Source organism: Cebus imitator, unplaced genomic scaffold, assembly GCF_001604975.1.
Source record: "Cebus imitator isolate Cc_AM_T3 unplaced genomic scaffold, Cebus_imitator-1.0 Scaffold113, whole genome shotgun sequence".
In the NCBI taxonomy this organism is placed as follows: domain Eukaryota; kingdom Metazoa; phylum Chordata; class Mammalia; order Primates; family Cebidae; genus Cebus; species Cebus imitator.
In genome coordinates this window covers 7194750-7219524 of record NW_016107428.1, presented here as the reverse complement: position 1 = coordinate 7219524, position 24775 = coordinate 7194750, and the positions used below count along the sequence as shown (strand labels likewise).

Genomic DNA, 24775 nt, shown 5'->3' with positions numbered 1-24775 from the left:
GAAATAGGGGAGGGACGGTGGGGGGTGGGGAGCTGGGGGGGATAGCAGGGGGAGAAACGCCAGATGTAGGTGATGGGGAGGAAGGCAGCAAATCACACTGCCATGTGTGTTCCTATGCAACAATTTTGCATGTTCTTCACATGTACCCCAAAACCTAAAATACAATAAAATAAATAAATGGGAAAATAAATAAATTAAAAAAAAAAATTTAACCCAGAATGCAGATCAAGTAAAACATTAAAATAGGCACACAGAAAACCAAAAGTAAATTCCCCAGAAAAGGCATGTCTAACAAACAGAATGTAAATTCCATAGAAAGTAGGGTCCTCAAACCACAAAGACATTTGTCTTTACACCAGGAAAGACTTGCCAGAAAAGACAAAAGGTCTTCTGTCATCCCAGGAGAGATGTAAGGTCCTTTATTTACCAGACACAGAATAAAGTCAAGAGGTTCTACCTTGATTTTAGAGGGCGTTGGCCTGACAAAAGGTGTGCCGTGGAAGCAGAGAGCTCCAGGGGCTCAAGTAAGTACTGCACAGCAGTTCTCAGTATCATCAACTGTCTGAAAGTAATCGTGTTCCATGTCCTACCTCTGGATACTGTTAATGTCAACCTAAATAACAGAGAGAGGCTCTCTAAAAGAAAATAATGTTTATTTGGGAATAGGTTATTGCAACAGGAATCTACAAGTCATAGTAAATTGTTTGCAAATTCAGGAAAGTAAAGGAAGACAATGGGTGTTAAAGAAAAAATGAGGAGGATTACATAATTGTTTTGAAATAATTATCCTTGACTACAAAGATCCCTTACAAGGGTGGTGCCAGCCTGAGGTGAGACAAGTAGTTGCTGGGCAGATGTCTTCAGAGAAGTTTTGTTTCATTTTTTGGTAAAGTTGCAGTGGCCTTTCTGCAGAGTTGTGGTTTTTGCAGAGTCTTCTGTGATAGTTTTGTTATTAGGTATACAAGCATGAGAACCCTCCCTTCATTCCTGGCTGTATTTGTCAGAGTTTTTTTTTTTTAAACACTGTGACGCCATTTTGATTCTGACAGCTTTCACAGTTTAAACATTGTTTCTTAATCTATTCTCCATCTCTTTTTCTCCCCTTATACTTTTTAATCTAATAAAACTTTTTTTAATATACTTTTTCATTTTCTACAAAGTGGATTTTGCTAGTTTGGATTTTGCTGATTCCATTCCCCATGGTGGAGTTGAACATGTTTTTCTATTTTATATAAATTAATAATTAGAGCTGTAGGTGTGATCAGATTCAGATTATTTCCCACCCATCCCCACCCCTATTCTTTTTTTGCTGTTGCTGCTGCAAGAATAGTTCATAATATGTATACTTCTAATAAGAGATACCTACTCCCTAATTTCCTTCCATGTCATCCTAGCTTGTTTCCTTTTCTTTCTTCCCCTTCTTTCTCTCTCGTCTCTTTTCCTCTTCCTCTTTCCCTCCCTCCCTTCCATTTTTTCTTTCTTCCGTTTGTCTGTCATTCCTTCCTCCTTCCCTCCTTCCTCCTCTCCTTCCAACAGCCAATGCTTCAATTACCTTTTCATCCTACATGTGGCTAAGGAAGACAGATGATTTCTTAAACTGATGGTCCTTCTCTCCCAAATTAGCAAGGATTTGGGAGAGCAGGGATCCTCTAAGTTTTAAGACATCCCCCCAAAAATTCCTCACTTGTGTTCTCCATTTTATACCCTGGCACTTGAAGTTTCCTTCCTGTAGTCTGAAGGCTTCTTAAAGTGTACAGCCTCATCTTGTTCTCCATTCTATTCCTAGTGCCTATGATAATGCCAGACACACAGTAGGCATATTGAACTGTATCAACTGTGTCAGTTAGGTGCTGGCATACTGAATGGAATAATTGAAATTTTAATGGACTATTTCAAAGGCATGTGTAGGGTTAGGAGAAACCAACAAGAAATGATAAGGTGCTGAACTAGCAACAGAGCCATCTGATACTCAGAGGTACAAGGACAAGAGAGGGAACAAACCTAGAGGGCTATAGAGGTGAACAGCATTCCTGAAGCTGTAGCCTTAGGTGCAGGAACACTCTAGCCACTGTCAACCTGTGGCTAAGCAGGATAAAGATGAGAAAATACATGCACACTAACCTTATTTTCTCCTACCCTCCTATCTGCCAATACCTCTAATTCACTGAACTTAACTAGAGGCCAGTCTGTAAAAGTCAGCCTTCCAGAATTCAGGAAAAAGTGAGGGGTAAAGAATGGATCTGGAAAAGCAGATATAGAAACTGTAGTACAATGGGCAAAGTCTTCCCTGGAGTGTAACAGTTATTACAGTTTCCCAGGAGGCTAAACTTGTTTTGTTGGGCTTGGACAGTGATTAAGGGAGGCAGGAGATGGGACGAAAGAGTTGGGCCTAAATATATTAAAGCAGTCCATAAATTCCTTCCACTCAAATCTTTCTGCAGCTACTCAGTGCCCTTCAGTGACTTTTATATGACTTCAAGTCTGCCTTTAGTGTTAATTTTAATTTGATTTAACCTGTATTCCAGGAAGAGGTAAGCAATATTCAGTTGATCTGCCCCAGACTCAGCCTTTTAATTAAGAGATTATTCTGACTGACATCAAACAGACTTGAGTTTAAATGTCTATCTTGTTTTGAAAGTCTGAAAAAAGTCTAATTTTTTCTTGGTTTCAACTGACTTGATAATTGATTATCAAACATACAGAATGTATATCTAGGGGGATATTTGATGTCGGTTAATCTAGAGGCTTTAAGTATGGGATTATGTCTCCAACCAATTAAAGATGTAGTTTTGAACCAAAGATGCTTATGAAAAATCACTTGTGGATTATACCCACTAGAATGACTATAATTTAAAAAGAGACAAATAATAACAAGTTTTAATGAGGATGTGGAAAACCTGGAACCCTCATACACTGCTGGTGTGCGTGTAAAATAGTATTACTACTGTGAAAAATAGTCTGACAGTTCCTCAAATGGTTAAATATAGAGTTATTGCATAACTCAGAATCTGCATTTTTAGGAATATAATCAAGAAAAATAAAAGCATCTATTCATACAAAAATTTATATACAAATATTCATAGGAGTATTATTCATAACAGCCAAAAAGCAGAAACAACCTAAGTGTTTGTCAGTTGATGAATGGAAAAATAAAATGTAGTATATTCATACAATGGAATAAAAGGAATTTGAATAAAAAGCAATTAAATGAAGTACTGGTATGTTACAACATGGATGAATCTTGAAAAATGCTAAGTGGGAGAGCCTATCACAAAGGACCACATATTATGATTCATGTATATGAAGTGTTCAGAATAGGCCTATCTGTAGAAAGGGAAAATAAATTAGTGGTTACCAAGGGGTGGGAATTTGTGGGGTGATAGTTAAAGGAAAACTTTCTTTTGTGGGTAATGAAAATGTTCTAAGACTGTGGTGATGGATATACAACTCTGAATATACTAAAAACCACTGAATTGTATATACTTGAATTCGAAGAATTATATGAGAATTGTGTTCAATAGAGCTATTTTATTTTAATCACTTGTGGAGCTTTGTGAAAATACAGCTAGTGAAACCCAGCTTTGACTTCCTGAATTTGTTTTTATAAGTGATTGAATGTGTACTCTAATATAAGAACTATTGAATTACAGCTATTTTTAATCTTTCAAAAAGAGTCTCTGTGATAGTAATGAAGACCCTTGCTTTCTCTGGCATAAAATATGTTGCTTTTTTTATTTCTTTAATTCAGTCTCTGTAGAGACTCAAATATTGCCAGTGCTGACTATATTTCAAGTCGTTGTGGTGGGGTATTGGGAAAAGTTTTCAATTAGCAATAATCATGCCTTGGATAAACCTCATTGGCTACGATATTGCCACTGTGCAAAGCTAATATGTTGTTCTTCTAGAGAACGTGGGATATAGTATATCTCATGCTTAATTACTGTGAATTGCATATAATTTTTTTTTTTTTTAATCACCAGGTTGTTGCCTAGAATATGCTACCATGTTGGATAAAGAAGCCAAACCATACAAAGTTGATCCTTTTGTAATTATCATTAAGTTTCTTTTGGGGTAAGTTTTATTATCTGTGATAATGATTTTAATTGTGTTTTACATATAATATTATATTTGGTTCCATAATGCAATGTAAATTTTCATACAGATTTGGTAGTTGACTTGTTTCATTAAATGGGATTTTTTTCTCTTAGGCAAAGGTCTAATAAGTATATCAATGTTTACTTCAATGGTATAATCATTTCAAAAGTAATTATTCACTATATATATCAGTCCATACCTAGACTGCCTTTAATGTTTGCAAATAGGTCCATGATCTGTGAGTATCCTACATTCAAACATAAATCATTACAGGGTATTGATGAAACAGCACGTCTCTGATCATTTTTAAAAGTATATTTTAGACCTCTCTACCCTAATTAGCATTCCATTCTTAATTTAGTCACATTTTATGTTTTTTGGTTAAGCATCAATGTGTAGATCTCTTTTTTCCCGCATTACAACTAACTTGGCTTTCTAAAAAAAAAAAAAAAGAACATATTACTTTTTATAAGGATCAATAGAGAGTAGTAAAGCCATATTGAAACTCCGATCTTGAAAGATCAGTAGGCTCACTTGGAAAATAAATAACTTGTTCCAGACAAAGAATTAAAAATTTGTTTTTCAGTATAATTATAAATTAAATATCATGGAGCTTTAGAGACTCTCTTGAATGGTCAGACACCTCAAATATTAAGTCCTTAAATTTCAGTTGTTGGGTTTTTTGCTTTTATATTTTCTTTTCTCCACAGGTATAAATGGTTTAAAGAATTATGGGATGTATTGTTGTTACCAGAATTAGATGCCATCGTTTTAACTAGTCAGAGTATGTGTTTTCCCCTGGTATCGTTGATTCTCTTTCTTTTCGGAACGTGTACTGCCTACTGGAGTGGCCTGCTCTCTTCTGCATCTGTGAGACTTCTTTCTTCATTGTGGCTAGCTTTGAAAAGGTAAAGAATGAATGATTAACAGCTTTCTTATTGCTTTAATTAAGCAAAATATATATATTCTGATAAGAAACCTGAAATTAATTATTTCGACTAAACTATTTTCAAAGGAAAAATATATCACTAGCAAAAGTATGGGTTAGTGTTCAAAGTTATGTCTGTGAAAGCTAATCATTTATTCCAAGTTAAATGCTAGCTTTGATTTTAACCTTAGTGTTCAAGAGTTAATAAAAAAAATGTTTGGCAAGTCACGCAGATAGTTTTAAACGTCATGGTCGTGAATCTTTCCCGGGAGGGATTGTTTCTCCTGTGGTGTAGCTTTTATATGCTGACTTCTATAATGAAACCAAGGGGCAAGAGACTGTAATCCAGATGTTAGGCTCAGATTAGATGAGATGTATAAAAGCTCCAAAAACATTGCCTAGAGTTTTATTATGGCCCAATGACACAGTTTGAATCTGAAGTTACTGGTAGGCTTTCCTGGTAGATCATCATCAATTTAGTGCCTATTGCCACTCCTCCTTACCAGACATGTCATGTGATTTCCTGTCCCAGAGGGGATTATGGTGTGGTGCTTCTTCGTCCACCCTTCTGAAATGCTTCAGATAGCAGTTCTGATAGTACCACCACCAAGGGTCTGAGTAGTCTCTAGGCTTTAAGAAATAGAACATAGCTTCTCCTCCTGTCAAGACTGGGGATGTATGCCACAGGGTGTATAATTAATGGTTATCTTTGGTAACATTTTTTGACCTGTAGAACAAGTATCGGCTATAGAGTATCAAAATGGTAGACAAGTTATCACAATATATTACAGAACTGAAAATCAAGTATTTGAGACCACTTGCCTTTATTTAAAAAATACCTTACTGTTTACGTTATGTATTTACATATAAGCAAGAGAGACTGGAAAGGTACTATATTGTTTTCTTCTTATATGTGACTACATAAATATCTGTTAATATGTATTTTAAACTTTATTCTTATAATTCCAGACCCTCTGAACTGCCTAAAGATATCAAGATGATACCACCAGACTTGCCTTTTTTGACAATTGTTTTGATCATAGTTAGTTGGACAACTTGTGGAGCACTTGCCATACTTCTTTCTTATCTTTACTATGTGTTTAAGGTATGTCAAATCAGTAAAGCAAAAATGATTGTTTTGTATTAGGCACATGTAAGATGTACTGTAGGCATCGTTAACAAAAACTCTCATTAACGCTGTAGTAACCTGTTACATAGCAGGTTTGAATGTAAAGATTTTTAAAAACATCTTAGTTATTTAAATTACGTACAGCTAACTGGAAGACAGAAATTATTGATCTGAGTTGGGTTTTTTTGTTGTTGTTAAAAAGGAAAAGGAAAGGGAGAAGATATCATCTGTATCTGCTTGCTTCTTAGTCTTGCAAGTGTTAACTTTTTGTTTTACGTTTTATATTATAAAATGGTTTATAGTTACACTCTTTGAACATGGGTAAGAGACAAAAAAAGAAGTAAATTTGTGTCAGAAGGATCAAGCTATTAATCATGTTGAGATAATCCAAAGTGTTACAATTGTTGCTGAAGGATTAGAAGATGACAATAGAAATAATTAGGCTAATAATTTTACTGAAGAAGTGAAAAACACTTCTGATAAAGCTGTCAGCTTTGCAAAAAAAAAAAATCTAGGAGGTGATACAGGTGCATTCTCTCCATGTAATTCTTAGGAATAGATGGTTAACATCAGAGTAGATAATGCTTTTTTTTTCCCTAAAAAGGAAATTTTTTAAGATGTAAGCTAAATACATGCATATCATAGATTATTTTCAGTTTTCCAAAGGAAATTTATATGCTTCTGAAAAATTATGGCTACTTTGATTTATAAATAATAATTTTAGTATTTTAAAAATTAGGTATTTCAAACCACCGACCCTCTAAGCAAAGGTTCCTTAAATACTTAAGTAACCCTAATACATTTAAAGATTTTTTTTCCAGTTCTTATAAACATTTGACCACTCTATATAATTGAGTTCTGTTTTTCAAGGACTTAAAATATTTAAAATGTATTATATTCTCTTACTGTATTGAAGATAATGAAATCTTTGACTTACAAGACACATTAAGTTGCTATAACAAAGCATCATTCAAACATAGGCTTTTACAGGCTATAAAAGGTATGCAGTATATCCTGGTCCCACTATACTCTGGAAGTTTTGTTGTTTTGTTTATGTTTCCATTTGTTTGTTTGTTTGTTTTTTGCCATGATAGCCAGCATGTGTAGTTGTTGTTTTGTATAAGAATGTTTTTAAATGACTCTCAGTTCACATTTTAAAAATTTCAGATTACAGTGCTTCTCATTTTTAATGCCAAATATTTATACTTTTTGTTTCAAAATAAGGGTGAAATTAAACAGTGATTTCTTTTTCTTAGATTGTTCATCTGCAAGCTAGCTTAACAACTTTTAAAAATAGCCAGCCTGTGGTAAGTTTTATTTTCAAAACTTTATATAACTTTAAAATGAAAGAACATGGGGAGATACGAGTTTATCTTTTTTTAAGGTTAGGATTTCATAGTGTTTAAATGATGCAGTATTATGAATTTAAGTAACATGAACTTAATGAATATTTTAAAAGATTTATAAGTTCATCTTTGTCAGTACCTGTGTCATTTTTTACAAGTTATTATCTATTAAATTTTATTTTGAATAATTACTTAGAGGATATATATTCTCCAGAGTAGAACTAGCAGGTCAAAAGAATAAAAGTTTTATAACTATTTTAAAGTATTTTTAAGCAAAATAATTTCAAGATTTTATGTCAGTTTGGTAATGGAAAGATGTACTTATTTAGCTATGTAGTAATCAGTATGATTCTAAATAAAGTATACTTTCAATTAGTTAGTATTTTGGTACTTTTACTTTATTGTTTTATAGAATCCCAAACACTCCAGAAGAAGCGAAAAAAAATCCAATCACCATAAAGACTCCTCAGTACACCACCTTCGTTTATCTGCCAACGATGCTGAAGATAGCCTTCGCATGCACAGTACTGTGATTAACTTATTAACATGGATTGTATTACTCAGCATGCCTTCTCTAATTTATTGGCTAAAGAATCTTAGGTGTGTTTTATTTATATAATTATTGTTTATGTGGTTCAAACAATAAATATCCCTAAGCAGAGACTTGCTAGATTCCTAATGGTTCATGAAAATTCCTCAGGAACAGGAAGCTATATGTTATCTGAAATTAATTATTTTATTTTATTTTATTTTATTTTATTTTTTTGAGACAGAGTCTCACTCAGTTGCCCAGGCTGGAGTGCAGTGGTGCAATCTCAGTTCACTGCAACTTCTGCCTCCCAGGTTAAAGCAATTTATTTTTAACACATTCACATTTCCTCTCTTACTATGTATATATAAACTTTGGGAATATAAACTTTTCAAAAAATCAGCCCAAAATAGTGAATCGTATTTTTATTCATTGGTCAATGGCTAAATAAAAGACCACTTCATCCAAGTAGTAGATGAACCCCTACTCAATATACTTTTCAAAAATAATATAAAGCTTTCAAGTTATCTAAATACTGGGAATTTAAGTTGCAGAATCAAAATAAGTTCAAATTAAATCAAAGGCTACCAGATTTTAATATCCTTCTTTTGTTCCTTATTTTAGTCAATATCCAGATTTTGTTCACAGATTTGCTGTCAGAATTATTTGAGGAGCACATTTTTTTTTTTTTTTTTTTTTTTGGAGACAAGAGTCTCACTCTGTAGCCCAGGGTGGAATACAGTGGCATCATTTCGGCTCACTGCAACCTCCACTTCCCAGGTCCTGGTTCAAGCAATTCTCCTGCCACAGCCTCCTGAGTAGCTGGGATTACCGGAGCACACCACCATGCCCAGCTAATTTTTGTATTTTTAGTAGAGACGGGGTTTCACCATGTTGGCCAGGCTGGTCTTGAACTCCTGACCTCATGATCTGCCCGCCTCGGCCTTTCAAAGTTCTGGGCTTACAAGCATGAGCCACCGTGCCCTGCTGAGAAGCACAAATTTTTGATTCTGAAAGGCTGTAGACATCTTATAGTCAGTGAATGCGAGAAATGAATTGGATTTTTAAAAAGATAAGGGACAATTAACTTTATGAGCCTTCATTTTATCTTTTTTGTTATAGAGTACCACTCATGTATTTTAAGTAATTCGTTTTTTAAAAAAACTTTACATGTGCCCTTTTAAACATATGCTGCTTATAAAAAGGAAGTACTTTCATACTGGATATTTTTATTTCCTTTAGTAGTTTCTGATCATATTTCTCTTTATAAAACCGTGGATACTAAGATGATATAGAGCAAAAACTACTTATCAAATATTTCATTAACTATTTAGAGTTCTCTTATATCCATATTGCTACTGTAATGTTTTTATTGACTCTGATAATTTAAAATGATCAGGTCATTGTTGATTTGTGTGTTATTTTTTTTTTATTATAGGTATTATTTTAAACTTAATCCTGATCCATGTAAACCTTTGGCATTTATCCTTATTCCAACTATGGCAATTCTTGGAAATACTTACACTGTTTCAATAAAATCAAGGTACAGTAGTTTAATCTTTCTTTTTCTCATATCTGTTCTTTTCCTTTTTCACTCTTTATGTCTAAAGCATACTCTTTATTTCTAATTAATTTGACTATTCCTAAAAGTAAAGCTGTAACAGTATTATGGTTTACATGCAAGTGTATTATATTTGCTTTCTTAATTATAGGTTTTACTTGATAACATATAATACAGTATTTTTCTTTATGAAGTTAACCCTTAAAAGACATGATAAGATTTGCTTCCCAAAAGTACAAGAGAAGTGGATGAGGATATAGCCAAAATAAAATTGGCCATGATTTGATAGGTTTTGAGGCTGGGTAATGATTGCATGAAGGTTTATTATACTGTTAGTCTACTTTTGTAGTTTCCAATTTTCCATAATAAAACTTGAGTTTTCATTCACTTGTTTGCCCTGGGAGTCTTTTCAGTTGATTATGACAGATATTTGCAGATATTCGAGAATCAGGCTGACCTGGAGTTTAAATCCTGGCTGTGCCATTTAATAGCTCTGTCTTTAGCCAGATTTCTTAACCCCTCTTATTCTCAGTTTCTCTATTTTCAAAGTAAAAAGGTAATCGTCTTTCCTGATAGTGTTTTTCTTTTAAAAATAGTATCTTCTATATTCCTTGTTTTGAGAATTTAAGATGGTTCTTTTTTTGTTTGGTTGGTCTTTTTCTCTTATAAGTAGGGTTAAAATAAACATTTCTATAGCTATGTCTTATTGAACATTATTGATTATTTTTGTTAGGATAAGTTTCTAGAGGTATAATTACTAAATAAAAGTCTAACTAGTATTTTTCTATTGTTAAAATTAGACTAAATGAAACTGGCTATTTTTTAAATAGAAATATTTTTCTTTTATAGCCACATATGGCTTGTATTGATCTTTTTAAAAATTATAAATAGGTAAATTTATAACATAAAAAATTCATTTAAAATCACTTGGAATATTTATCTTTTCCAAAACTATATAAAAGATTGCTATATTCCATTTTGGCTCACAGTGTGGTTCACATAAGTGATGTATATTTCTCTGTCTCTTTACAGTAAATTGTTGAAGACTGCTTCACAATTTCCACTTCCTCTGGCTGTTGGTGTGATTGCTTTTGGGTCAACACATTTATATAGGGTTCCATGCTTTGTCTTCATTCCTCTTTTACTCCATGCATTATGCAATTTTATGTAAGATTGGACTTAAGGAATGATGAAGATGATTTATGCATTTAGGGCCAGTGATAAGAGGGAACACACAGATCCATCAGTATGGACAGCAAGATCCTTTGGAGAAGACAAGTCTATTTTTACAATATTGAAAACAGGAAATTAGTTTTGTAATGTTTGAGGGAAGTAGTTGAAGCATGGTTTTGTTTGGTAGTATGGAATCCATGTACTAATCATTTCTGGAAAATGTATGAAGGGATATATGATGATCACTGTCACCGATGACTGCTGTGCATATCAAATAGTCTGTTTCATCAACCGTAAAAGAAGTCTGATCTTAGAGATTTAGTAGATGCAGCATTGTTTATAATCTCACCTCAAGCATTCTGCTCATTTCATCAAACTTTGTTCACAAAAGGAAGCTATTTTGAATTTGCTATAGTTTACCTATTAAGAAAAAAGTCTTTGAATAATTGATGAAATGTAATGAAATGTACAGCTGTTTGGTTTCTCAAAGGTTAAATACCCACAAAAAGCCTTTGGTTAGTTTTTGGCAGCCACCATGAACAAAGTGGATCTTGTCTTCTTACACCTATGAAAATAGAGCTTTGAATGGTAAGGAGACTTGTTTTCTTGGTAACCATTGCAAGATTGATGGATGGAAACATGATTCAAACTTAAACAAATTTTCTTGCTATTTTTCAAATATGAATTTTATTGTCTATTCTTGGAGAATATCAGGAGACTATTAAAGAGGTCTGTTAAAATTAAAGAAAAAGTGCTCATAGCTATTTGCTTCCTGGATTGGAGCAGTTCAATTGTTTAGTCTATACCATTGGATTTAATTCATTGCCCCATGGTTGCCAAAAGTGCCTAAGGTAAAAATGGATTGTTAAAATAACTAAATTCCAATGGTCGGAAACTCTAGATTTATACCATTTTTTCTACTGTGGGAAAAACAACAACAACAACAACATGATCAAGGTAACGCCATATTTGATGTATAACATTATACTAGTAATGCGTTAACAGTGGACAACTTGACAACAGTGGACAACTGTTAACGCATTAATAGCATGAGTATAAACAGTACACCTGAATAAATTGGAGACATTAGCCACTAGGTTTAACAGTGGAATCTTGATTTGCCTATGTGACTTCTGGGATTACTGTTTGACAAATAAAAGAGTAACATTTTATTTCATTTCAGAATTTACTTCACTTTTAGCTACAAGAGTAGGAAAAGGTAATCCAGCAAGGCAGAGGAGTATATTCTTTGCCTTAGGATAGTGTAAACTTGGGCTTATACAGTTCTTTTAGATGTGTAGGCTGTAAATGCCCAAAGCCTCTAACTAAAGATTCCACAAAGCCTCTCATGTAAATTTCCAGTGATTCCACCATTGCACTTATGAACACACATCCTTGTTAGTACCCATGGATGTCCTCAAGTACCAGTTTCATTTTATCTGTTCTTGCATCTGGATTCCATTACAGCCTCTCAGCTGTTACTGCCTGTGGATAGTTACTTCTACTTCACTGCCTGTAGAGAGTTACCTAACTTCTCTTCTCAATTCTTCCTCAGATCCTGGCTATTTTGGCCTCAGTTGAAGAGGGTCTTGCTATCACCTTTGTGGATTGTAAGTTAGTTTGATCCCATTGTTGTCTTTTCCAGCTTTGTGCCTCTTGTTCAATATTCATATTTTCACTTACTGAGAACATTAAAGGGAAATGATAAACTCATGGTGGGGATATGGCAGGCATACTAGGTACTTGTTTGTTTGAGAAAAGTAGTAGAAGGGATAAAACACAAAGTGCTATGTGTTTCAGCTGGAGAGGAGAGCATTTATTAGATTATATACTTGTCCTATGGCACACCACGTATATATTTAAATAGAGATACATCTGACTACGTTTAACTATACTTATAAACAACTTTGATACACATTGCATCTTTTGTTCTGTCATTTGATATTTTAGTGTATCTCCAGTTACAGATTAACTATGTCCTTTATTTCTGAATTTGGACTTAGTTCCATATACAGAAAGAACGTTAGAAAATTCATTAATTTGAATCTTCTATTGATAGCCATAAACATTATGTTTATCTGATCTAAAATCTCTTTGTTTAGTTAGTACTGTTCATGAATGTAACAAGTTTAAGTTTCTCATTTGTGAGTAGTACATTTACCTTTATTTTGAGACAGAGTCTCACTCTTGCCAGGCTGGAGTGCAGTGGTGTGATTTCAGCCCACTGCAACCTCCACCTCCCGGATTCCAGCGATTTCCCTGCCTCAGCCTCCCAAGTAGCTGGGACTACAGATGCCTGCCACCACAACCAGCTAATTTTTTTTTTTTTTAGTAGAGGTGGGGTTTCTCCATGTTGGTCAAGCTGGTCTCGAACTCCTGACCTCGTGATCCGCCTCCTCTGCCTCCCAAAATGCTGGGATTACAGGTGTGAGCGTCCATTCCTGGCCGTACATTTACTTTTTAAAGCAACAGACTAGGTACACTAATTCTCGCTGAAATATTTTCATGTGGATGTAGTATTACCAAGTCCTAAAGTCTTATTTATGCCAAAAAAATTCATTTTAAGTACTACAAAAAGGATTCTAATTAAACATTTTATAAACAATAGTAGTTTGGGTCTTTAGCCATTATATATGTATATATATAGACACAAATGTATACACTTACATTTTGACAGGGTCATTGAGTCCTGATGCACTTTAAAGTAAATAGCTACCAGAGATGTGAGGGTAGACTCTTTGAAGATTCGCAAAATGGATGTTTTTACTTAAGAAAAAGAAAGTCCTTTGCCTTTAAATTACAGTTTCCATCATGCTTACAATCTATATATTTGGCTAGTAAAACAGCATTACCCTATTAGCAATGTTAGTAAAAATGAACTTATTTATTGGCATTCATAGATTATCCAATTCAAGAAATTTCTGGGGTCAACTGTTACCGCAGCTGTCAACAGCATTCTAATTTAGCAATTGTTGAGTTGCAAGTAAATTTTGTGCTTATAAAATAACTCCTAGACCCTATTGTTGATAACTAGATCAAATATAGACAGTACAGGGGAAAACACTGGATGCATTCAGTGTTTCTAAAGTCTCCTTTGGAGTTACTACTGATTGTAATTTGGAACTGATAATAGGTAGAGATTGTTTACACTATTTTTTTCATGGATTTTTTTGTCAGAAATTAAACAGGTTCTGCTAACTTTCTTTTTCTTAGTTATCACCAGAATGAAAATATTTGAAATGGTGACTCTAGAAAAGCCATTAGTCCCTGGTTAACATTGATTTTGAGTCTTTTCAATATATATTGATCATGTATTGATTAATCTTTATTTTTTTCATACTTTGGCTAAACAAGTTCAGATCTACATAATGGAATACCCCTTCTTGAGTGAGCTATACTAATATCTACATGATTATATAGTAAGGAAAAAAGAAATAACTGTAATAGGCATAGTAAATGTTGGTTTTCTTGTCACTCATGTGATACACATTTCCACAGTACACACAAACTTATATGAAGTGGATTATTTGTTTTGTTCATTATTTAGTTCCTATATGATTTTTCTTTAGAAACAGAGTCTCATTCTGTCACCCAGACTGGAGTGCAATGGGGCGGTCATAGCTCACTGCAGCCTTGAACTCCTTGGCTCATGTGATCCCCCCATCTCAGCCTCCCAGAGCAAGTTAGAACTACAGGTACATGCTACTGTGCCTGACTAATTTTTTTGTAGAGATGAGGTTTCAGTTTGTTGCCCAGGCTGATTTTGAACTCCTGGTTTCAAGTGATCCTTCCACCTCGGCCTCCCAAAGTACTGAGATTTCAGGCATGAGCATCTGGCCTAGTTCCTATACTTTTCTTAATTCTTCAGACTCCTCACATCTAGCATAGTGCATTCATTTCACCTTGCTGTTTATTAGCATCCTTTGTGGAAGGTGGCCAAGAGAAATAAAAGGTGGTAAAATTCAGTTTTCAGTTTAGTTCTTGAAAGTTCTGGGAAATGGAAGAAACACAAAACTATGAAATAAACTAGGGCTGTTGATTTCTGAACCCCCCAGATAAATCAGTTGGCCCACATTTTCATTTTGGGTATTAGGTCCAAATTAGTATATAGTCTTGCATTATTATTAGGTTTAGTGTGAAACTTTACAGTGCTACATTTGAAGTTTTAGTAACTGGTTATTAAAATCAATTGGGAAAAATAAAAATGTGTTGAGACTTTCTGTGACTAGGCATTTGTTGATTATTTTTCATGATCGCTTTTTGTTTTCTCATTGTGTAGGATTTGTGAACTTGTATATCATAGGAAACAAGATAGTTTGTAAAATTTATTGGGGAAAATCCATTTGGAATGCATGACACTTGCCAGGTTAAGAAAGCAGTAATACTACATTTGTATTATAAAATTAGACCCTGCCAGAAAGCTTCCTTTTCTAGTTAGGTCAATGTAGAAGGGACTTTTAAAACATAGTAAGTTGATTAGGAGCCAAAATTTTATCCCAGTTTTTTTGAACTAAGAATGTTTTAAATGATGTAATGAACTTTTATGTGTACACATTACTCATGCATTTTTTTACAATGTGTTTAATAGCCTGAGGAAGTAGGAAAGCTGTGAAACTACTCCCATTCTTTACTTTTAATAAGAATAATAGGAAAGAAAAGTGAGGTCAACAATCCAAATCCAAATGTGTGTACTGTAACTGCTTAAGAATTCACTTTTTTTTGGATAAATTGTATAGAGTACAGAAGAACATATGAATTTATTATGTTAATAACTTAGTTTTGACAACAGAATAAAATTTGGAAATTGTGAAAATAAGCTGTTTTTCCATTAATAGTGAAAATTCATAACATGTCTTTCAAAAGTTAAGTGATATTCTAAGCCGTCTTAATTGTCCATGGTTGATAATTTTTAAATCAAGTGCAGTACTTTCTGAAAGTGTTTGGCGTGTTTTGCTGCCAAAGCCATCTGTGTTTTGAAATACCAAGTAACCAGTTAATTTCTGAAGACTTTGTATAGGACTTGATATATGAGTCAGTATCTGTATTTGTTCTGTACATTGTAACTTTGAACACTTATGAAAAACGGTATCTGTTGGTGTATTTTGATTAGTGTAGATTTGTTTGCATATTTGGATTCTGATTTTAGTTTAGGAAGTCTAAAAGTAGCCATTTTTGTAAAGTTCATATGCTATTTTGTAATGTCATTTTGGTTTTTAATATTTATATAATAGTGTTACTGTAAAAGATGTTTATAGACAACACATAGAGCTATTAACTGTTCAAAAGCCTACATCATAGGCATATTTTGTATTTCATGTTACACTTGTTCTGTTTCATATTGAACTTCTTACATCCCTTTTTTAGGAAAAAAAAAGAGACACATTTGAATTCTCTTTAGCATAAAGCTGTGCATTGGAAACCATATGACTATCCATATGTTTAGCAAAATACTCTTTGCCACCAAAGCTAAACGAAACTGTAAAATACCTCTGGATATTTGTGCCAATGAACTTTTCTTAGTATATTGGGATTAAAGCAAAAATAATCTTTTCAGTATGTTTCATCTAGGACTTACAATAAATGTTTGAACCATGAAAACTTATATTTCATACCCTAATTTTTCTTTGAAAATATTCAAGATTTGTAGCATAGTGTGTTCTATTTTGTGTGATTACTTAAATGTTTTCTGATTTTATTGGGTAAAAGTTAGCCTGATCTTTCAGCAATTAGTTGAAATAATCATTTGAAGTAATCTTTAGGTTTATTTTGTGATGTACATTAATTGTTGTATAAGACACTTTAGTACAGGTGTCTCATTTATGTAGTTGAAAGTTGGTTGTGGAATTTCTTTTGTTTTTTATATATTTCCATTCAGTCTTTTATATAGTCACATGTTTCACAGGGGAAAATTGTCCACTGGAACCTAACATAGTACAATCTTTTAACTTGCATATCTTAAATGAAAATATTATAAAACAAGATATTAATCCTAAAGTGTTAACATAAATATGTTGTACTCATGGAAAAGAGTAGAAAATACGATAGGCTCAGAAACTACTATTTTTAAAATCTGCATTAAATGCTCTGATTTCTCCGCATAGAAATTCTAAGGAAATTTCAGTTCCTCCTATTATAGTTTTCCCCCAAATTTAATATTACTTACTATTTCTTTGCCCAGTAATGTTGATGCAGTTTGCATAAATAGCCTTGGAAGTAAGGAGGCAGGAGAGAAAGCCAAATATTGAAATCTTTGGTCTTTAGTGACAGTTTATTTTTCTAATGGGGACCACAGGTGTTATTTGTAAAAGGTTGATGTACAAGGCCTAAATTCAGTGTACATTGTTCTTTGAAATAAGTTCTTCTTTTGTGTTAAATAATTTTATTCTAAGTAGGAGATGCCTGTATTTAATGTAATCATGCTTTCTACATTATCAAATATGCGTTTGTTGGAATACTGGTAGAAGTAACCTTCCCCTTCTCTAGTGTGAAGTGGAAAAAACTCCCTGTTTTTACTGTATGTAAATTAGGAAATTATGTTGCATAGTTACATTTAAAAAAATATTAAAGTGACTTAATATATTACCTTGAAGTGATTGTATTACAGTTTCTTAAACTTATGACTGGCTATAAATGTAGCAACATACCCATGAGAAACCAGACCAAAATTGAATATATAATCATCACTGTGACCTTGAACTTATAGTCATTTGGAATAAAACAGAGTGTGCCTTAAAATGATAAAAGAATGCCCTGAAATTTTATAACTGTACATTTTATTATGGGTGGTCTTCTCAAATTGGCCCCAAATCCTCATCTTCGAGGTTGGTGAAATACAAGTTTAAAATAAAAATTAACTGGTATTTCCTTAAATATTTGCAGAAATACTGCTCTAGAGGCCTCCCATAATTTTCAGAGTTCTCATTTTGAATTAAAATAGATTTACACTACATAGACTTAGAAAATTAAGTTTGGCTAAGTTTTCTGAAAAAATATTCTAGGAGGAGGTGGTGGCATTGTTGTTCTGAACTTATTACACATGGGAAAATTAATCTTGAAATGTAATTTTTTTGTCTTACTGATGAATAATTATCAAAGACATGAATTCTTCTCCAACTTGTGCTCATTCCTTCTCAAATTATTGAGGCTTGTACTTCTATATATCAAATAGGGGTAATTTACACAATAATTTTTCGGTAATTAATAAACTCATATTTATGTAGTATATTTTAAAACATTATTTCCCCTCATATTTCCTTCTCTTTTTTCTTCCTATTTATTTTTAAGTTTTCAAGAGAAAATGGGTTTCAGCTTTTAAATAAATGTAGACTTGCATTTTTACTGTGCTTATTTAAAATAATGGATATAATTTATATTAAATTCCAAATTATTTCATTAAAGGATAATCATAGTCTCTGATAAAAGATGCTCACATTTCTGTGTACTCACAGTTGTTGTATATTTTTCAGTTTCAATTTTGAACATAAACTCAACACATTACTTTCCCATTTTACTTCCACTACCTCCCTGCCAGACAAAAATATAGATTTCTCTAAAAATACATACAAAGAAAACGTTTTTCCTTAAAACATGATCATATTGGCATGAAAATAGTTTGAGCAAGGGTATGAAATAAAATAAGATAAATGGCTCTCGACCTGCACCAATTTTTATACTGTAGTTAAAAATATGGGTTATGCTGAGATAGACTCAGTAAGTAATCATTTATTTGCAAATTGATAATTTTTTTCTCATCCATCCAGAAAGTACAGTGCAGCAACAATACTTAAGTGCAAAAGAACCTGTCCTGTAGTATATACTAAAAAGTGATTGCCACCTTGCCAATCATTCCATTTAAACATGCATGATCTCCAGTACTTTGTGCAATGTATAGTGTATTAAATACATTTATGTGTAATTTTTGTGTGTATTTTTATATGGTATAATATTATATTTATGTGGTTGTGATTCACAAAAAGTGCTACTTACTGTATTCTGTAGAGTGTGTTGTGAATGTTTTTACCTGTGTTTCAGCATTATGGTGTAGAATTAATAGTTGAATATTTGCCTTCAGTCTCCGCTCAGGTATCAATGTGTAGCGATTTTTGGTGCTTTCTTTTTAATCTGTCATAATCTGGTGTTCTGAATGTTCAAAAATAAATTTGGTTGAATAAGCACATGTGGTACAAAGATTGCTTACCAACTGACGTACTTTCCACAATACCATCTTGGTAAAAACTCTTTAAAAAGGATTTATTTACATGCCTAGCATTTTAGAAATTAAAATGCCTATGCCTTGGACATGACACATCACAGGTAAACATTGGAAGCAAGACAAGTAAATTACTGTATTTTCCCACTTTGTATTTTGTAGTTTTCCGCATGCATTTGTATGGACATTTCATGGGTTCACATTCTGTTTTAAGGAACTGTAGATATTTTTCTCCCAGAGACCATGCTTTTTACTTTTCTTATGCTAATTTGATATATTCCTGATGTGAGAAAATATTTTAAATGGTTCATTTTCAAGGCATGATAAATCTGAGTACTGGCAGCCAGCCTGCAAATGTAACAAACTGCATGGCTTATGTACCTAGAAGGTCACAATAAGTGAAGAGAATGTAGAGTAGGGGTCAGCCCATAAAAGGAAATAAAGTTTTGTTACTAGGAAATCGAAACTTAAGTAGGGAAGGGGTTGGGGTATAACCTTATAAGGAGGCTAATGAAACTTAGGTGACATCCAGGAAGATTATAACCCCATAGTACTCCACCAGTGAGGAACTGGGGGGAAGGACTTGTGTGCTAGGAAATAAATTACCTGTTGTGACTGCCATGGGTGTGGCTGCCCACCAGGCACCCAATCTTGCAAGACTGTTATTAAAAGTCTCACTTTGGCTGTTCTTTGTGCCTCTAAGTCCATTCTTTGGGTTAGGACTGGTGAGCCTGTCCCTCACAACCTGGTGGCTTGTCCAGGATCTCTGTGCCTGCATGGAGTGGGACTCCAGCCAAGAGGGGATACGCGTCTCACCCGATTCAGGTGACCCACTGTGTCCAGGCATCCTGGCTACCTGCAGAAGCCATAGACAAATCCGAGATTGTTATCCAGGAGGCAGGAGAGGTGACCCAGGGAGAAAAGACGGTACCACAGCAACCAGGCCACCTCATGCACTAGTCAAGGAAGGAAAATTACACTGTGAGTACTGCCTTGGTGGTTGGGCATTTTTGGAGGTCCTGGAGTGTGCAAGAAACCACCAGTAAGGAGGGTTGAGTATACAGGGGTGTACAAGAAACCTCCAGTAAGTGAGGTTAAGTACTCAGGGGAAAACTCAGACACAGAGACTGGCTGAAAATGGGAGACAGGAATTCTAGTCTAGGGAACAAAGGATAGAGGGAGTCAAAGAGACTCCCTCTGACATTTCTCCAGATAGTCCTTTGGGGAGAATGTTGCAGGTTTGGAGGGACAACCCTCAAATCAGAGACAAGGAAAAGGAAAAGATTATAATAAAGTATTGCTGTTTTATCTAGCTCAAAGATCCCATTTGTAAGTCTTCGGTCTTTTGGCCTAAGTTTGGCTCAGATGAGGATTGGGTGTGCCAAGCTTTAATTCTCTATGTGAATGATAAAACCCATCCCCACAAGAAGAAATAGGTTGCGCCTTCTGCTAGATTGAGAAATTTGCCCCCATGTTGCCCCTCGAAGAAGAAAGAGAGCCTAGTAAAAAGCCCTTGCCGAGGGAAAAGCCCTGGGACCAGCTATCATGCTTTCCCCTTCATATGCCTCACAAAATAGGGGACAGGAAGATCAAGGGGCAGCAGGAAGGTGAGAGGAAGAAAGACCTGGAAACCTTGGGGGAGCCGAACCAAGTGCTCTTTTAAATCCTCCTACGAATTTAAGAAAATAATTAAAACAGTATAAGAGGGAAATTGAGAACTTACCTATCCCTTCCACAGAAGGCATCTAGCATGTTCCCTCTTAGGGAAGTTCCCATGGGACTGGGAAAAATTGGCTTTGTAAATGCTCCTCTTACGAGTACTGAAGTTAGGAATTTGAAGAAGCAAATGAAACCACTCCTACAAGATCTCCTCCTTTTAGCAGACCAGTTTCTGGAACCCAGCTTTTACATCTGGGCTGAAATGTCTGTCATGAATATCCTGTTCAAAGGAGAAGTGGGGAATAATTAGGAGCACTGTTCTCTGTGCCTCTAAGTTTATTCTTTGGGTTTGGACAAGTGAACATGTTTCTCACACTGAGTGCCCAGTTTCTCACTTAGTAGGAATGAGAATGATTTAGACATTGTAAACAGATTTTCAGGTCACTGTAGAAATTTGATCTTTAGGGGAGGGACTTGGAATTCTTTTAATAAGTGCCCCAAAAGTAATTCTCAATCAAGTTTGGTGAACATTGCCTTAGTCAATAAAATTAACTTACTAGGGCTCCTAGAAACAACTAGAAATGCTGCTTTGAGGATTACAAGGTGCCAAAAGAAACACTGAATAATTTGAGAGTTTTAGTACAGATTCCCATTTTATTATAGAACATATGGGAGGAGTAAAATGGGGTATCATATATTTTGAGGGACAAGTACCTTCTAAACTTTTAGCCAGCATCACTAAATATATGAACATTTATGAATCATCTACCTGTACTAATGTTGTGTATGGTTTTTGTTGTTGTTATTTTGAGATGGAGTCTCTTTTGCCCAGGCTGGAATAAAGTGGCAGGATCTCCACTCACTGCAACCTTTGCCCCTCAGGTTCAAGTGATTCTCCTGCCTCAGCCTCCCAAGTAGCTGGGATTATAGGAGCCCGCCACTATGCCTGGCTATTATTTTGTATTTTTAGTAGAGATGGGGTTTCACCATGTTGGCCAGGCTGGTCTTGAACTCTTGATCCCAAGTGATCTACCACCTTGGCCTCCCAAAACGTTGTGTATGTTATTAAATATACCCAAAAAAAGTACATTTTTAAGGATGAGAAATACTTAATTAGAAACTTTAATATTTTATTTGGATACCTAGGGGATTACCTTGAATGAGACCACATCAATTTGGAATCCACTGATTATACAGCATGAAAACCTCATGGGTCTTCCTCACTAGTTTTTCTCTTTTTTCATTTCCTTCTGGAAAAGAGGATGAAGATGAAGAAGAAAGTGTAAAAAGATTGTGTGAAAAGAAATGTGTGTGTGTGTATGTGTATATGTATACATGTGTATATATGTGTATGTATATATGTACACATACCTATGTGTGTGTATATATGTATGTGTACATATATACATACACAATTATATACGCACATACAACATATATATGTTAATAAATGTGTTAATTGCTGCATAACAAAAGACTACAATTTTAACTGCTTTAAAACAACACCCATTTATTTGCTCACAATTCCGTGGGTCAGAATTCCAGGCATAGCCCTAGCGGGTTCTCTGCTCAGAGTCTCACACCTCTGAAATCAATGAATTTGACCAGGCTGCTGTCCCATCTGAAGCTCATTCAGTTTGTTGTCAGAATTCACTTTCTTGTGGTCCTAGGGCTGAGGTCCATGTTTTCTGGCTGTTAACCAGGGACTCGAGCTCCAGTGCCATGTCCTGCTATATAGCCTTTTGACAACATGGTTTTACTCCTTCAAAACCAGCAAGAGAATTTCCCATTTTGAATCCCTTTAACTTCCTCTGTCACTGACCTTTAGACCTAGATTTAGAGAGCTCAAGTGAATACCTTAGGTCCACTGATATAATTTCCCTTTGAATCACAGTCAACCTTAATTATATCTGTAAAATCATTTTTTGTCATGTAAAGTTAATAATCATATTCACAGAATTTCATCCACAGTCAAGAGCGGGGGAGAAAGGTATGTACACCAGGGTGAAAACCTTGGGGGCCATTTTAGAAGTCTGCATACTACACATAACATGGAACTAAGTCTTTTTCCATAATTGCTCTACTTAATATTCCATAGTTTTAACTCAAGGAGCTGATGAATTAAACATAAAATGTTTCAGTGAAAGAAAAGTCCCTGACTGAATTTTAAACAGCTCTTAAAAAGAGAAGTCTCCCGTCCTTAGATTGCTAAGTTGCTTTGTGTGTGTGTGTGTGTGTGTGTGTGTGTGTGTGAGAGAGAGAGAGAGAGAGTGAGAGAGAAACAGAAACAGAGAGACGGAGACGGAGACGTAGATTCTGATTCATTTAAAAATGGATTTGCTTTGCTTGTTTTGGGCAGTCAGAATTTGGATATAGACTGAAATTAAGCAAGAATAGACCAGCTTGCCTTATCAAGTGAGCTGAAGCATTTTGCTGTGCTTAATAGATGTAATTTCATATTGGGTATCAGTCAAAAGTAATGACTAACTCAAAGAAAATTATATAAGGTCTAATTGAGCTTTAAAAAAATGCTTCTAGTAATTTCTTTTTTTTTTTTTTTTGAGACGGAGTTTCACTCTTGTTACCCAGGCTGGAGTGCAATGGCGCGATCTCGGCTCATCGCAACCTCTGCCTCCTGGGTTCAGGCAATTCTCCTGCCTCAGCCTCCTGAGTCGCTGGGATTACAGGCACACGCCACCATGCCCAGCTAATTTTTTGTATTTTTAGTAGAGACGGGGTTTCACCATGTTGACCAGGATGGTCTCAATCTCTTGACCTCGTGATCCACCCGCCTCGGCCTCCCAAAGTGCTGGGATTACAGGCTTGAGCCACCGCGCCCGGCCAGTAATTTCTTTTGAGTATGTTTGGAGGAAGAATTAAGTTAGATGGGCTTTCTAATTGTGCCTAAATCACAGTATATTGTGTAAATGAAAGCTTCAGGTTTTCAGAGCTACATGCTCATTTGAATATTCATATTTGTAAACCATCCTTCGGTATGGAATAGTTCTGTAAGGTATGTTCATATTAACACATATGCAACAACAACAAAAAAGACAATCACCATGCTTTTTACATTTAATATTTTACATGTCTCTGATTAAGAAAGAAGTTTAGAAGGTTTGGAGAAAAAAAAACAGCTAGAATGATCTCGGGATTAGAGTATATTTGACTGAAGTATTAAAGACTTCTGTACTCCGTAACTACATAAGTTATGTGAGAAGGTGCTTGAAGAAGAAACTTTATGATTCAGTCTCTCTTCATTCCCTGGCTTGCAGGAAATATAGCATTGTACATGGTGGGCAGTATGGCAACTGCTGCCTGAAGAAGGTGGTGTACAGGATTGGGGTGGAGGGGAGAAGAGGGAATTTATTTTTCTGTAAAAGATTTTGACCTACTGGAGAAAAAAAGAATTTATGTTAAGAAAGAAGTAGATCACCCTTTTTAGAAAAAGTTTGTCATATAGTTACCTTTTAGTTAAGAATGTGTAACATTTACTGTATTTTAAATTCTTCATTCTAACTAGTTTTTTCTCCCAATGTGCTGGGGGTTTTTTGTTCTGAATTGTTCTTTTTTTTTAGACAGAATCTCGCTCTGGCTCACTGCACCCTTTGCATCCTGGCCTCAAGTGATCCTCCAACATCAGCCTCCCGAGTAGCTGGACTTTAAAAATTTTTTGTAGAGAAAGGAGCATTAAACAAGAACTCCTCATTCCCCTCTCTCCTGAGTCCCTGGAAACTATCATTCTCATTTCTATTTCTGTGGTATTAATGAAAAAACCTTTAGTTACATAAATAAATTATAAACCTATAGAATTCCAGAAAGGGAAATTTAAAAAGTCTGGAAAATCATCTCCAGACTTTTTCATTGCAAATTTTTTTCCCATTTATTTTATTGCATTTTAGGTTTTGGGGTACATGTGAAGAACATGCAAGATTGTTGCATAGGTACAGACGTGGCAGTGTGATTTGCTGCCTTCCACCCCATCACCTACATCTGGCATCTCTCCCCTTGCTATTTCTCCCCAGCTCACCACCCCCCACCGTCCCTCCCCTATTTCCCCCCAACTGACCCCAGTGTGTAGTGCTCCCCTCCCTGTGTCCATGTGTTCTCATTGTTCAACACCCGCCTATGAGTGAGAACATGCGG

General features: G+C 34.8%; 1 protein-coding gene and 1 non-coding gene across 2 annotated transcripts in view; one reads left to right on the top strand and one right to left on the bottom strand.

Moving 5' to 3' along the window:
• PGAP1 (post-GPI attachment to proteins inositol deacylase 1) overlaps nt 1-18931 on the top strand; it is a 97779-nt gene extending 78848 nt beyond the window's left edge. Inside the window, exons 20-26 of the mRNA XM_017538721.2 lie at nt 3976-4071; nt 4806-5003; nt 5993-6128; nt 7409-7459; nt 7911-8098; nt 9466-9570; nt 10621-18931. Coding sequence (XP_017394210.1) covers nt 3976-4071; nt 4806-5003; nt 5993-6128; nt 7409-7459; nt 7911-8098; nt 9466-9570; nt 10621-10759 — 913 coding nt within the window. The 3' untranslated portion in view covers nt 10760-18931. The remainder of the gene's footprint in view (nt 1-3975; nt 4072-4805; nt 5004-5992; nt 6129-7408; nt 7460-7910; nt 8099-9465; nt 9571-10620) is intronic.
• LOC119472708 lies at nt 3749-3887 on the bottom strand. The gene has a single exon (XR_005201885.1). It is a non-coding gene; the product is annotated as a U4 spliceosomal RNA (small nuclear RNA).
• Nucleotides 18932-24775: the final 5844 nt, after the last annotated feature.